The 12,607-nt window shown below is 53.3% G+C and overlaps 1 protein-coding gene across 1 annotated transcript; it reads left to right on the forward strand.

Annotated features, from left to right (window-relative positions):
- Positions 1-2,393: 2,393 nt before the first annotated feature.
- On the forward strand, positions 2,394-3,299 carry LOC136993053 (olfactory receptor 14C36-like; the record flags this gene model as incomplete). The annotated part of the gene is made up of 1 exon (XM_067303072.1): positions 2,394-3,299. A coding segment is annotated over exon 1 (906 nt), but the record flags the coding sequence as incomplete, so codon positions are not given.
- Positions 3,300-12,607: the final 9,308 nt, after the last annotated feature.

Below are 12,607 nucleotides of genomic sequence, written 5' to 3' on the forward strand. Positions count from 1 at the left end.
CAGGATCAGCTCCTCTGCAAAGAGCAGCAGGGCTCCAGGCACTGCCTGCAGTTTCTGCCAGAAGATGAGACAAGATAGGGAGAAGTGAAAGGCAGCGTACAGCAGAAGGACAGAAGAGAGCTCCTTGTGGGAGAAATCTTCACAGCCCCTGACACAGTAAGTCTCTGGCTGCAGGGCAATGCTACTGCAGTTCCTGGCAAGGTCTAGAAACCCATCCAGTCACACGAATGGATTTTTAAGGATCGCTTTATCAGTTTCACCTTTACAGAGTAGGAGGAGATGCTTCAGAGCAGGGATTCCCAGTCACAGTGCCACAGGGACAGGGTATGCTGCTACCTTCTCCCAGGGACACTGCAGGGGGGTGAAGCCTGGGTGTGCTTGCAGATCTGTCCAGGACTGTAATTCAGAGCAGTGTCCCTGTGCCCCAGGGTGCTGTGTGCCTGGAGCAGTGACTCTGCTGCCTGTGAGGGTCAGCACTCAGCCTTCCCAGGGACCTTCCCACAGGGAGAAGCTCTGGGCAGGAGGAGAGATCCCTGGCAGGGCAGCTTGAGCCTCCTGTCAAGAGGATGCTATGTGGGTCAGGGCTGCTCACAGCTCCAGCTCACTTGCAGGACATTTCTGGAAGGGACTTTCCAAAAGGAAGGTCAAGGCAGGGATACATGAAAGGGAAGGAGGTGTCATGAGTCTGTGCTTTCACTTTGATTCTCTCTGGCTAGGGCGAAATGGGATTGGATCTGTCAGCTTTAGACAGGGGACTGAGACAGTGACAGTGAGAGAGGAGCAGTTCTGGGAGGGACTCAGCAAATGCCTTCATCCACCCCTCCGCCTAAGGACAGAACCAGCATCACCTTTCCAGCCTCAGCAAGGTTTGTCTCCCCTGCTCCATAGCACCTGCAAACACGGAGGTGCCCTGGGCAGCGTCCTGCCCCCGGGAGGTTTCTGCAGGGCAGAGCTGAGCTCACAGCAGGTGGGATGGGGTGTGTGAGCACTGAGAGGGGAGAGACGTGGGGACAGAGAAACAGTTCCCCACAGGGATGGCTTCAGGCACCAGAGTCATGCTCAAAGTGTGAGAGGAAACCATCAACTCCAAGGCCTCCTCTCCTCTCCCAGCCAGCACAGCCCTCTGCTCTCAAGGCTGGGGGGTCCAGGGCAGGAGTCGTTTCCTCAGCAGCCAGACATGCAGGAGAGGAGACACTCCTGAATGCTCCTCTGTCCCTCCCTGGCCTGCCTCCCTCCGCACAAATATCATGGTATTGCTGCATGTTTCCCACCTGCCCATGCTGCCCTCGTCCTTCCCCTTGGACTCTCTGGGCAGGGGGGTTTCTGATGCAGTTCAGACAATGACCCTGCGGGTGCTGCCACACAAATGTGTCCTTGACAGTGAGGTGCCCAAGTGCCCCTCTAGCTTGTGGGGCTCTGGGCAATGCAGTGGGGGTGTGTGCTGGGAGTGAGCCAACTCTCTCGTCCGGACACCCCATCCTTAGGACATTCCGCCATTTCCCTGGGGTGTCTGGCTGGGCTGCAAGCTGCCCTCCACAAGGACACAGCTCTCCCATTGCAGCTGCGTGTTATCTAGGTGACCCAGGCAGAAGCCACATACATACTGAGGCTACGCTGGGATGTGCTGCTGGGAGTCTGGATGTGGGCAGCTGGAAGGAGCCCGATGTGTTGCTGGCTAGAAGGGGAGGGCTGAGACCTGCCTCACGTCCCCTCAGAAAGAGTGCTGATGGGCGCTTTGCAAGTGCATTCCTCTGCTCTCCGCGGTGTCGTTTCTTTTTCGGGTAACATGAGTGCAACTGTCCTCCACCTCCGAGGTCTGAGGACAGGACAGCTGGGAAGAAGGCAGATGGACAGGCCAGCTCTGCTCCCTCTGCGCTCAAGCCGGAGTGAATCCTTTTGCCTCTTGGGAATCACAGCTGCTCACTCTGAGTGCAGCAGCAATGCTGAGGATTTCTACCTCCAGGAATGCTCCTCAGGTGGGACAGGGTCAGCTAAATGAAACAAAAGAAGCCTTAAAACTCTTAATGCACCCACATTATTTAGAAGTGGGAGTGAAGATGCTGAAAATGCCTTCAACATTATGTGTGGATGAAATCTGACTGGAACTGGGAATATAAATTTTAGTCACCCCTGTTCCCATGTCTGCAGTGTTGTAGGTCAGGGCTGACTCCTCTGTAGTCCATGGGCAGAGGTCCCTGCTCCTCACAGCAAACCCAGCCAGCCCGAACCATACCTCAAGCCCTGGAGGTCCATAAAGGTGCTGCTGATATGGGGATAGGTAATGTGCATGTGTTTCGGAGGGTTTTATGAGAAAGTTTTGCTCAGAAAAGCCTGTCCTCATTTCTCTCTATCTCTTCTTCCCTGGACAGTCCTGAATGCCTGCAGGGAGTGAAATGTCCAACAGTAGTTCCTTCAATGAGTTCCTCCTCCTGGCGTTCACCGACACACGGGAGCTGCAGCTCTTGCACTTCTCGCTCTTCCTGGGCATCTACCTGGCTGCCCTCCTGGGCAATGGCCTCATCATCACTGCTGTAGCCTGCGACCACCACCTCCACACCCCCATGTACTTCTTCCTCCTCAACCTCTCCCTCCTTGACCTTGGCTCCATCTCTACCACTATCCCCAAATCCATGGCCAATTCCCTGTGGGACACCAGGGCCATTTCCTACTCAGGATGTGCTGCTCAAGTCTTCCTGTTTGTCTTCTTATTAGGAGGAGAGTATTTTCTTCTCACTGTCATGGCCTATGATCGCTTTGTTGCCATCTGCAGACCCCTGCACTATGGGACCCTCATGGGCACCAGAGCCTGTGTCAAAATGGCAGCAGCTGTCTGGGCCAGTGGTTTTCTCCATGCTGTCCTGCACACTGGGAACACATTTTCAATACCACTCTGCCAAGGCAACACAGTGGACCAGTTCTTCTGTGAAATCCCCCAGATCCTCAAGCTCTCCTGCTCAGACGCCTACCTCAGGGAAGTTGGGCTTATTGTGTTTACTGCCTGTGTAGCCTTTGGGTGTTTTGTTTTCATTGTGCTGTCCTATGTGCAGATCTTCACTGCTGTGCTGAGGATCCCCTCTGAGCAGGGCCGGCACAAAGCCTTTTCCACGTGCCTGCCTCACCTGGCTGTGGTCTCCCTGTTTGTCAGCACTGTCATGTTTGCCTACCTGAAGCCCCGCTCCATCTCCTCCCCAGCTCTGGATCTGGTGGTGTCTGTTCTGTATGCAGTGGTGCCTCCAGCAGTGAACCCCCTCATCTACAGCATGAGGAACAAGGAGCTGAAAGATGCCCTGAAGAAAGTGATTTCATGGACATTTTTCAGCAGAGGTAACATTGCTCTCCACAAATGACTCCCCTGTGTCCCGTACCAGGACTGAGCTTTGTTTGTTCACTTTATTTGTATTATGACTACTATTATTGTTGTTATTATTATTTGTCACCATGTTGCTACACAAATGCTGAGATTCCTTCCACCTTTATTGAGACTGCTCTGTCTCACCTGGTGCCCATATAAAGTTGTGTCCAACACTGGTTCAGAGCTGACTCCATTGCACTCTCTCTTTAATAAAGTAGGTTCTTGCAGGTGCAGTGCCTGAAGGCTGGGCTCTTTCTCAAAAGCTGCTGTCCCTTGTGCAGTGTCCCCAGCACATTTCCTTGAGACAACCTTGCCCATCCTGTGTGCTGGTCCTAATCCCCAAAGTCACCCCCAGACAAGGGCCCCTGCCCAGCTGGAGGACTGGATGTCCAGCTGTGATCCCTGGGAGGAGAACCCTCTGCTGGGTCCTCTGCAGGGTTGTCAGGGAGCATGCAGAGGAGGTCCTGGGGCTATCTCCTGGGCCTGTAGACCATGTTCCTGCCATGGGGGGCCTCAAGCAGTGTGCCTCAGTGCAAAAATCCATCCCATCTTGTTGCTGCATGAACAGAGATGAAAAGTTGTCCCAGGAAACTCCTCACACACCCAGACCCTCATACCAGCCATTTCCATCACTGGCCATTCCCCATGGTCCTGGTGAGGGGTGATCTCTGAATGTGACCAGCTCCATCTGCCTCCTGGGCTCAGCAGCTGTATGGGGGTAATGGCCAGCCCTGCCTGGCCTCTCCCTTTGGGCTCAGATCCCAGCAGACCCCAGAGCATGCATTCTGATAACCCAGGGGGGACAGGATCAGGGCTGGGCAGGGTCTGGGGACTGGTGGCAGGCTGCCAGGCAGAAGGGTCGAGGGGGACGGGGCAGCAAGGGCTGTCATGGGGACCATGGTGGGGGGATGTTTCCCCACCCCAGAATGCACCCTGTCCTATGCGATGCCTGCACAGTGGGGCTGTGGGGGCCACATGGAAGGTAGCAGGGTTGGAGCAGTGGAGGGATGAGGTGCTGATGAGAGTCACAAAACTCCAGAAGCTCCCAACAGTCATGGAGGGGACTCACTGCTGCTAGCAGGGTTGGGGGTTTCCCAAGTACTACTACCACCAGCACCACCTGCCAGGACTCCCAGACCCAGCACAGATGGTCAGTGCCCAGCACTGCAGCTCACAGTGCCCCCGGTCCTGTGTCACTGTCTCAGGAGCACCACCAGGTGCATCACTCCCTGTCCAGGTGTGGAGAGGAGCTGCTGGAGGTCTTCATTTCTCACGCCTGCTGATCCTGTCTCTGCCCTGGCATCGGCCCACAGGCTCTGCCATGGGTCATGTCATGTCTCCATTTGCTCTTGTCTGAGACCATGTAGGGACCTGCAGGGCATAGCTCTGCTTGGAGCTGGCCACCACGGCCTGCCTGCATGGTCCCAGCAGATCCCAGCAAGGCTGTGCTTGGAGGTGAGGCTGTGATTGTCCTCAGTCAAAGTTGGTGGGATGGTCTGGCTGGGGGCCAAAGGGAGGAAAGGACAAGAGACAACAAGGAGAAGATGCAGTAAGGGAAATTTCAAATGAGTTGAAGGAAAAAAATAAAGAAATAACCATGTCAGCTGAGTAGCACTGGGGCAGGGGCCAGGAGATTTTTAAAACCTCTCCTGCAGAAAGCACCTACCAACCTGATCTAACTGTCAAGTTAGCCCAGCTCAGAGCAGATCATGCTGCTGAAGATCTCTGGTGGTGCCTCCCAACCCAAGTCCTCTAGGAGGAAGGGGCTGGAAAGTGGAGTCCTGGGCAGGGCACACTGTTGTGGGGTTGAGGCCTTGCAGGCATTTGTACTGCCTGGTCAAGCCTGTCCTCAGAGTCACACAGTGAGTGAGTTCATCCTCAGAAGGAGTCTCTGCTCCATGGGCAACAGGAATCAAACCAGTGCTGGAAGACTGCAGAAAAGTTCTCGGGAACACACCAGGCATTCAGGCCCTTTGACTGCTGAGGTGTCCCCAGACCAGTGCTTTGCATCCTGGGTCTGAAGGGCTGAGAAATCTTTAGAGAGAGAGCAGATCGGAGTCCCATCTCCTGGGCTCACAGGTTGCAGGGCATCAGCAGGGCTGTACTGGCTGCAGGGAGGGAATCGCTGCCCAGGACATGAGCAGATCCCCCTCTGACCTCCCCTCTCTCTTCACACCCTGGAACAGAGATTGTGTTTCCCATGTTGGCCCTCACTGCCAGGCTGTATAACCAGCCACAGGGGACGCAGGCTTCCCACTGGGGAAATGCAGGAGAGCCCGGTCTCATCTAGAGAAGCAGGGTCCCACCACACCTGCTGGGTGGCCAGGCCTGCAGGCTGCAGACCCCACTCTGTTTCTCGCACACCTCCTGCCTGTGGCTGCAGGGTGCCCAACAACAAGGCAAGCATGCCTGGGGGTCTTGTGCCATTGGGGTGGTGGCCTTTGGACCAGCCTCTGTCTATAAGCGACTCAGCAGCTTCTCTGGCTCCATGTTAGTGGCAAAGTTAGTGTCCCAGCTTCTTCTCTATGGAGAGCTGAGGATTTCATTCTCTGGAGAAAGGGAAAAAGGAAAGCCTTTTGTCCATGGGATCACCCCGTCAACCCTCTACTGCCTTCTCCTGCTCTATCACCCCCAGAAGTCCTTTGGCAGGGGCATTTTTTGCTTTCTGACCCTCTATGTGACCCTGCTTTGAGCAGCACGTTGCACTACAGGCCTCCTGTGGTCCCTTCAACCTGAATTATCCTGAACGCCTATGATCTCAGGCCCCATTTCAAGCACAGAGCAAATGTCTCTGGGACAGGAGTCCTTTGTGCTTTATGTGACCATCTAAAAGAAGGCAGGTGAAAATCTCTTCCTCCTCCCCGTTGAATGTAAGGGCAGCCTGGGAGGCACTGCCTCAGGCATATCTACATTAAAATGGAAATTCTTTGCATCTACATTTAACCATGCTATGGAAAATTAGGCTCGCTGGCCACCATAACAGGGTCCAACCCTAGGTTCCTGCTGAGGCAGAAGTTCGAAGTCAGGTTGGAGAGAAATAAAATTTAATGATACACCTGTGGTAATTACAGCTCGAGCTGGGTGCCTCGGAAGAGGGACCGCAAACAAATCCCTGGGCAATTATACCCTTACAATCTAAATTCCCCACCCCTTAGGTGATAGTATGGACCAATAGTAATAGTTAGGTCTGGGGTCTTCCCCTTCTTCATGGGCCCCCTTCATTGTCTCTAGGCAGGCTGCTGCTTTTCTTATCTTCAAGATTTGCTACTCCTGCTGTCCGCGTAACTTCTTTATCCCTCCAGCCTGAACCGGCTCTGGGGCCCCCTTTTACTTATCTAGGTAGAAATTCACAGCTCGAGGCCTAAGGCTTCAGCAAATTTAGCTACTAATGCTAAGCAAGTTACGCTAAGCGATTAATTCTAGGCAGCTTCAGTTCAATATTCTCTAACAACAACCACAAACAGCAGCCACATGACCAGCACTGGCCCATCAGGCACTCAGGCACAAGTGACCTCACAACCACAAACAGCAGCCATGGGCCTAGCACTGGCCTATCAGGCACTAAGGCAGATGTGTCCTCACAAGCCCAAAGAGTAATAATGCGTCTCCTTATTGCCTGTCATTTACAGATGCACAAGTGGCCTAACAATGTGCATCAAAGGAATTTGCTTGCTGCTTGCCTGTTTTGGTTCCGAGGAAGTAGTGTCTTCACAAGCTTCATCAAAGCCATGTGCCATCTGCTGGCTTATAAGACAGTAAGGCAAGAGTGACCTCACAAACAACAACAGCAGCCATGTGCCTACCATCGGCCTCTCAATAATCAAAGAAAAGCGACCTCACAGTCTGCATTGAAGCCATGGGCCTGCTGCTGGCCTATCATGGACTGAGGCACACAATCCCCAGAAGCAAAAACAGCACTAACCTCCCTACCGCTGCTCTACCAGGTGCTCATGCAGAAGGGAGCTCAGAACCACAAACAGCAGCAATGGGCCTGCTCCCCGTTTATGAGGCATTGAGACACAAGGGACATCACCATCATCACCCAAGCTATATGCATGTTCTTGGCCTAGCAGCTTCAGAGGCACAACTCACCTCACGAGCACAAATGACATCGACGTGTCTGCTGCTGCCCTATCTGGGACCGAGTCACAAGGGATCTCAAAAGTGCAAACCTTCACAGAGGACAAGCTCACCTGGGCCACTCGCACGTCCCTTGATTACGCTGTTATCACTCCATACAGAACAGTCTTCTGCAAACAGCTTTCATCTCCTGGCAAGACTCTCTCCACATCATGGGACAGCTCCACTCTGTCACCCTGCACACAAATCACAAAAGGCAACAATTGGTCTTGCTTTTCCTTTAGTACCATCAAGTCCGAGCAGGGAGCCTTTGCACTGCAGCACCTACACAATGACAGCAGGACGCCACTTCCATTTCTGGTGCATTTCTAGGGACAGAGATCAGCTGAGGGAGCAGCTGCACTGCAAAGGCTTGCTGACACTGGCAGATCAACTCAGCACTGCACCAGGCATCAACCTGACGCCAGACCTCTGCTCTGCCACCTACTCTACAAACACACTGTCTCTGTCCCAAAGAGCTGCCTCTTCTGCTTGATACAACCAGGTGCCACCAAGAAGAGATGGATGCAGGACACTCGCCTCTTGCACACTCCCCAGCCACTGCTCTGCTCGCTGCCTTCCCTTGGCTCCTCAACCCAGACACACAGCGAAGCTCTTGAGGTGACACCACAAGGTGGCCAAGGCACTCTGGGCTCACAAGGCCTGTGCAAATGAGCAGCACAAGATAAGGGACAGAGCTGTCTCCTTGGGAAATGCTGCTCTTTTCAGAGGGAAGGATCCTGCTGTCTTTGGGCAGAGCAGGCTGCTGCTTTCCACCCCCATTCCCTCAGGAACCTCTACCTAGGGATGGCAGGGATGGGGATTTTCTTTAGTAATACAAAAGATACAGATACAGTGTAGAAACAGTAGAGAGTCCAGAAGGCCTCCTGAGCCCAAAGGAACCTCGGGTCCTTTCCTTTACTTACTTGGACAAGGAGCCCCGGGGAAGGGAAAAAGGGGGCAGAGGCTTTGACATGAGGCCCAAGCAATGAGACAGCCCCAGACAGCAGCTCTGCTGAAATGCCAGCTGTCCTGGCTGTGCAGGCTCTGCAGCAGCAGTCGGGGCTCCACAGCTGCCTTCACAGAGCACTGAGGGCTGGGTGCCATGGGCAACCTGGCCCTGGGCACATCTTCACCCCTCGCAGAGCCGGGAGCCCAAGAGGTGTCAGACTTCCTCAGGTCAAGCTATGGAGGCTTTGTGGCCCTCACACAAAGGCACTCAAGACATGCGGGCATTTATTATAAGGGTCTTGGACTCGTCCTATATGGCACCACAACCTTCTAGGAAAAGGAGGGGACACAGTAGCATTTGCTGAGCACGCTGGCAGTAACAGCAGTTGTGGGAGGAGGAATTTGCAGCACAGCAGAGGTACCAGGAGGTGAACCCACACCCCAAGTCACCCACAGAAGGCAGACACATTTATGGAAGCCTTTGCATCCATACGTAGCCTCTTCTCATCCACTTGCAGCTGCTTTCACAGAGGGCTCACGATGTTGGCAAAGATGTTGACAGGCACAGGGACACACCCTGGCATCCTGCCTCCACCCTCAGGGGCTCTAGGACTGCACTGGGAACCTCCAGGAGTGGAGCAACCTAGAAAGAAAGAATCGGAGTGTTAGTGTCAGTTCTGCTGGCCTTACAGAGTCTCAACAGGCAGGGGCAAATGTCTCCCCTCCATGCTGAGCTGTATTGGTGAAAGCCTGATCAAGACTTCCCTGGAAAAGGACCCAAGACACCTCATCTACTGGCACCTGCCTTGAGCAGGCCATTGGATCCCTACCTCCACATGTCTTCCCCATTGCAGCCTCAAGGAATCTGCTCTTCTGAGACTCTTTCCAAAGGGACCAGCGGCTTTGGAGATGCCGCCGCCACCGCTCACCAAGGACAGGTGTCTCAGAGCCACTCATTGCCCTCAGGGGCCTGAATTCTCATGAGGTGGCATCTCCCCTGTCTGCAAGGGTCTGCGTAGGCACAAAGTGGAGAAATGGCTCTGAATGCTTTGATTAACTACCCATCTCTCTGAGGGATCGGAATGGATTAGGGTCTGGGATGGGAAGATGCAATGAGGGTCCAGATGCAACAGAAAGCCTTTAAGGAGGGAGAAGATGACTTTCTCCAGGGGAGTCAGTAAAATCCCAAAGACTCACGGAAGCATCAAGACCTTCCGAAACTGCAAGCCTGAACTTCAGCTGACAGAAACCACCAAACTGCGAGCAGCCCTGGCTCGCACCACGATGCTCCAAGGAGGCAACACGGTCACCAACAGTCCTCACCCAGCTCTCCCAGAAGGACACCGTGATGGCAGGCTGGGCTCTGGGAGCAGAGCACTGCTCTCTCCAGCCACCTCCTTCCATGCTGAGCAGCAAAACACTGGGGCCACCACCTGGCTCCACCACAGGGCACCCTGCACTGTAACACGCCGCTACCCCCACATCTCAGAGAGGGTTGGCAGCCAACACTTGCTCTGCATCACGGACACACAGGTCACAGCACCACACATGGCAGCACGCAGGGCACCCCAAGCACCCCACAACACACAAAGCCCAACTCTCCAGACCTTCCATTCCTTTCTAGTCCTCCAAGGCCTTGCAACAGGCTCTGCCTCTGAACAGCCACTCACAGCCCGGGGCCTGCTCACTTCCCACCTTCCCACCAGGAAGCAGAGAAGAAGTACTCTCACAGTGGCTGATCAGGCCAGCTTTTCCCTCTCGCTTGTGCCTCAACTTCTCTGAACAAGAACTCTCTTTCAAAATGTGGCCCATACCCTTTTTGGGGGGTGACATTCCTTCCGTCTCCTCCAACAGCCTTTGCACCCATTCTCCAATGACTGCATACGTGGACAGAAAATCAGAGACCCCTAAAGTGTTACAGTTCTAAACATGTCATAAAAGCAGCTGGACACCTCAAAGACAGACACAGCATGCAGACCTTGCAGGAAAATCTCACAAGCTCCCTGCTCTTTTGACAGGGGCAACTTCTAAAGCACACACACACCCTGGCAATAAGAGATTACTCACACCACTGCTCACACCAGCACTACATTCATTTAGCAGCCTCAAAAGTCTAGCTGGACTCCCTAGCTGACCGCGAGGACGCTGCAAGCTTCTACTTAGCAACAAGCGGAAAGGCCAACTCCATGTCCATGTTCACCACAGAACATCATCCTCATTTGAAATGTAGCAGTACTAACTCATGATGATGGAGTGGAATCAAATTTGTGTCAGATGATGTGGAATATCGACTTCTGCTTGATTAATGAGTTGCATTTCTGTATTGCTGTAGAGCTCTGCAGGGGTCAATCCCTCCTCTGAGCACACGCAACAAACCCAGAAGTGACCTCACCACCAGCATCCAAGCCATGCGTCTTCTCCTGACCTGTCAGCTGCTCACACAGAGGTGTCATCACATCACAGATTCACATCATGGCCTCATAATACTCACAATGCTCTCAAACACCCATTGCCTACCAGTTACTACACCAAAAGATTAGCTTCTGCTATGCATTATCAACACCTAGCCTATGAAATTTAAGAATTGCAGAACAGCCTGCAAGTAATTCTTGGCAACATTTTCTAAAACGGGAGGATTGCATGGGAGCAGCGATCATGAAACTGAAGACAGCAGGGCCTCATGTCCCAGGCAGAGGGAGAAGCCTTCCCGCAACTCAGAACTCTGGTTCCTTCCCCAGTGCTGAACAAAACCAGAAAATCCTCCACACATCCAGGACAACAAGCATTCTCCTATTTTAGGCCCTGACAACTGGAGACACGTGGAGGGACTCAGGCCAGGGCATCTCAGTTGGTGAAATCAGCAGAGACACAATTCAGCAACTCTTCACCCTGACCTAGGAGCATGGAAAGAACAATGGCAAGTGCAAGCACTGGCCGTTCATCAACTTTCAAGGCCCCTGACAAGCTGACGGGCGAGTGAAGAGTTAACAGGACTGAAGTTTGTCAATTGATATGCAGAAGAACTGATAGCACAAGAGCTGAGGTGCACAAAGCTGTTGAACAGAGGACTTAACAGGACTAAAGTCGTCTACCAACCGATATGCGCAAGGACTGATATGCGCAAGGCTGCGGAATGGAAGCATTAACAAGACTGAAGAAGTCTGCCACCTGGAATCTGCACGGACCCCCGGGGAGCGAAGAAACAATACGGAGGTCCTGTGGTCTTGCCTCGCTAGCAGGGTCCTCCCAAGCAGACAAACAAACAGTCCTGGGATTGTGAAACTCGCAGAGGTCAGCAAAAGCGTTGTTTGCCCAGAGCCCCAGCCGTATAAAAAGAGACTTGGGAGCTAGGAGAGTTTGAGCAGGGACGGGAACGTGACCTGACCATCCTCTCCGCCTGGACCGTGAGTATTCCCCCCCCTCCCCTTTTCCTGGGACACTGGCTTAAGGGAACTCCTCGAGGTTGAGAGCCCTCTCACTAGGAGAGTGAACAAGAAAGCTTTCAAGTAGGGATAAGAAGTCCTTCCAATGAAGAGCGCAGTAATCGACGGTTTCAGGTTATCCTTTCTAAATTAGTAACTGATGGTTTTGTGTTATCCTTTCTAAATTAGTAATCGCATTATTTTAATGGATGTTACTAATCCAAGAACTTGTGTGAGGAAATAAACATCTTTTTTATTATTATTATATTACTGTCTTAGTCGTTGCTATCGAACCTTCATAGCATGACAGCATGACACAAGCAAAACAGCTCACACTTACAGAGCTCTTCTGCAAACACCCTTCACCCTGCTGCCAGGCTCACAGGTCGCGGCGCAAAGCAAGAGGCAGGGAGCAAAAACAACGGCTAAGGCACAGCATCACATGCAGGCACAGCCTCTCTCAGAGCCACTCGGAAATGCAGTTTTCACAACAAAAGGCACCATTGTGAAGGGCACCTCGCGACGACACCAGCAGCCTGCTCACACTTTGCCCAGCACCTTCCAAATGCACCTCAAAGCAGCACCTGGGGCTGCGCTGGCAGCAGCAGCTCAGGGAAACGCTTTAACAGGGATCCCAGAGCCACCACAGGGCCAAAGCTTCCTGCCCCCAAACCCCACCGAGCCGCCCCAGCCCAGCTGCTCGCGGCAGGCCGCCACATCTGGCTGCAGGGCAGCTCCCCCCTCTGGCCCACGTCGCTCTGGC

This window comes from Apteryx mantelli, chromosome 11 (genome assembly GCF_036417845.1).
Source record: "Apteryx mantelli isolate bAptMan1 chromosome 11, bAptMan1.hap1, whole genome shotgun sequence".
In the NCBI taxonomy this organism is placed as follows: Eukaryota; Metazoa; Chordata; class Aves; order Apterygiformes; family Apterygidae; genus Apteryx; species Apteryx mantelli.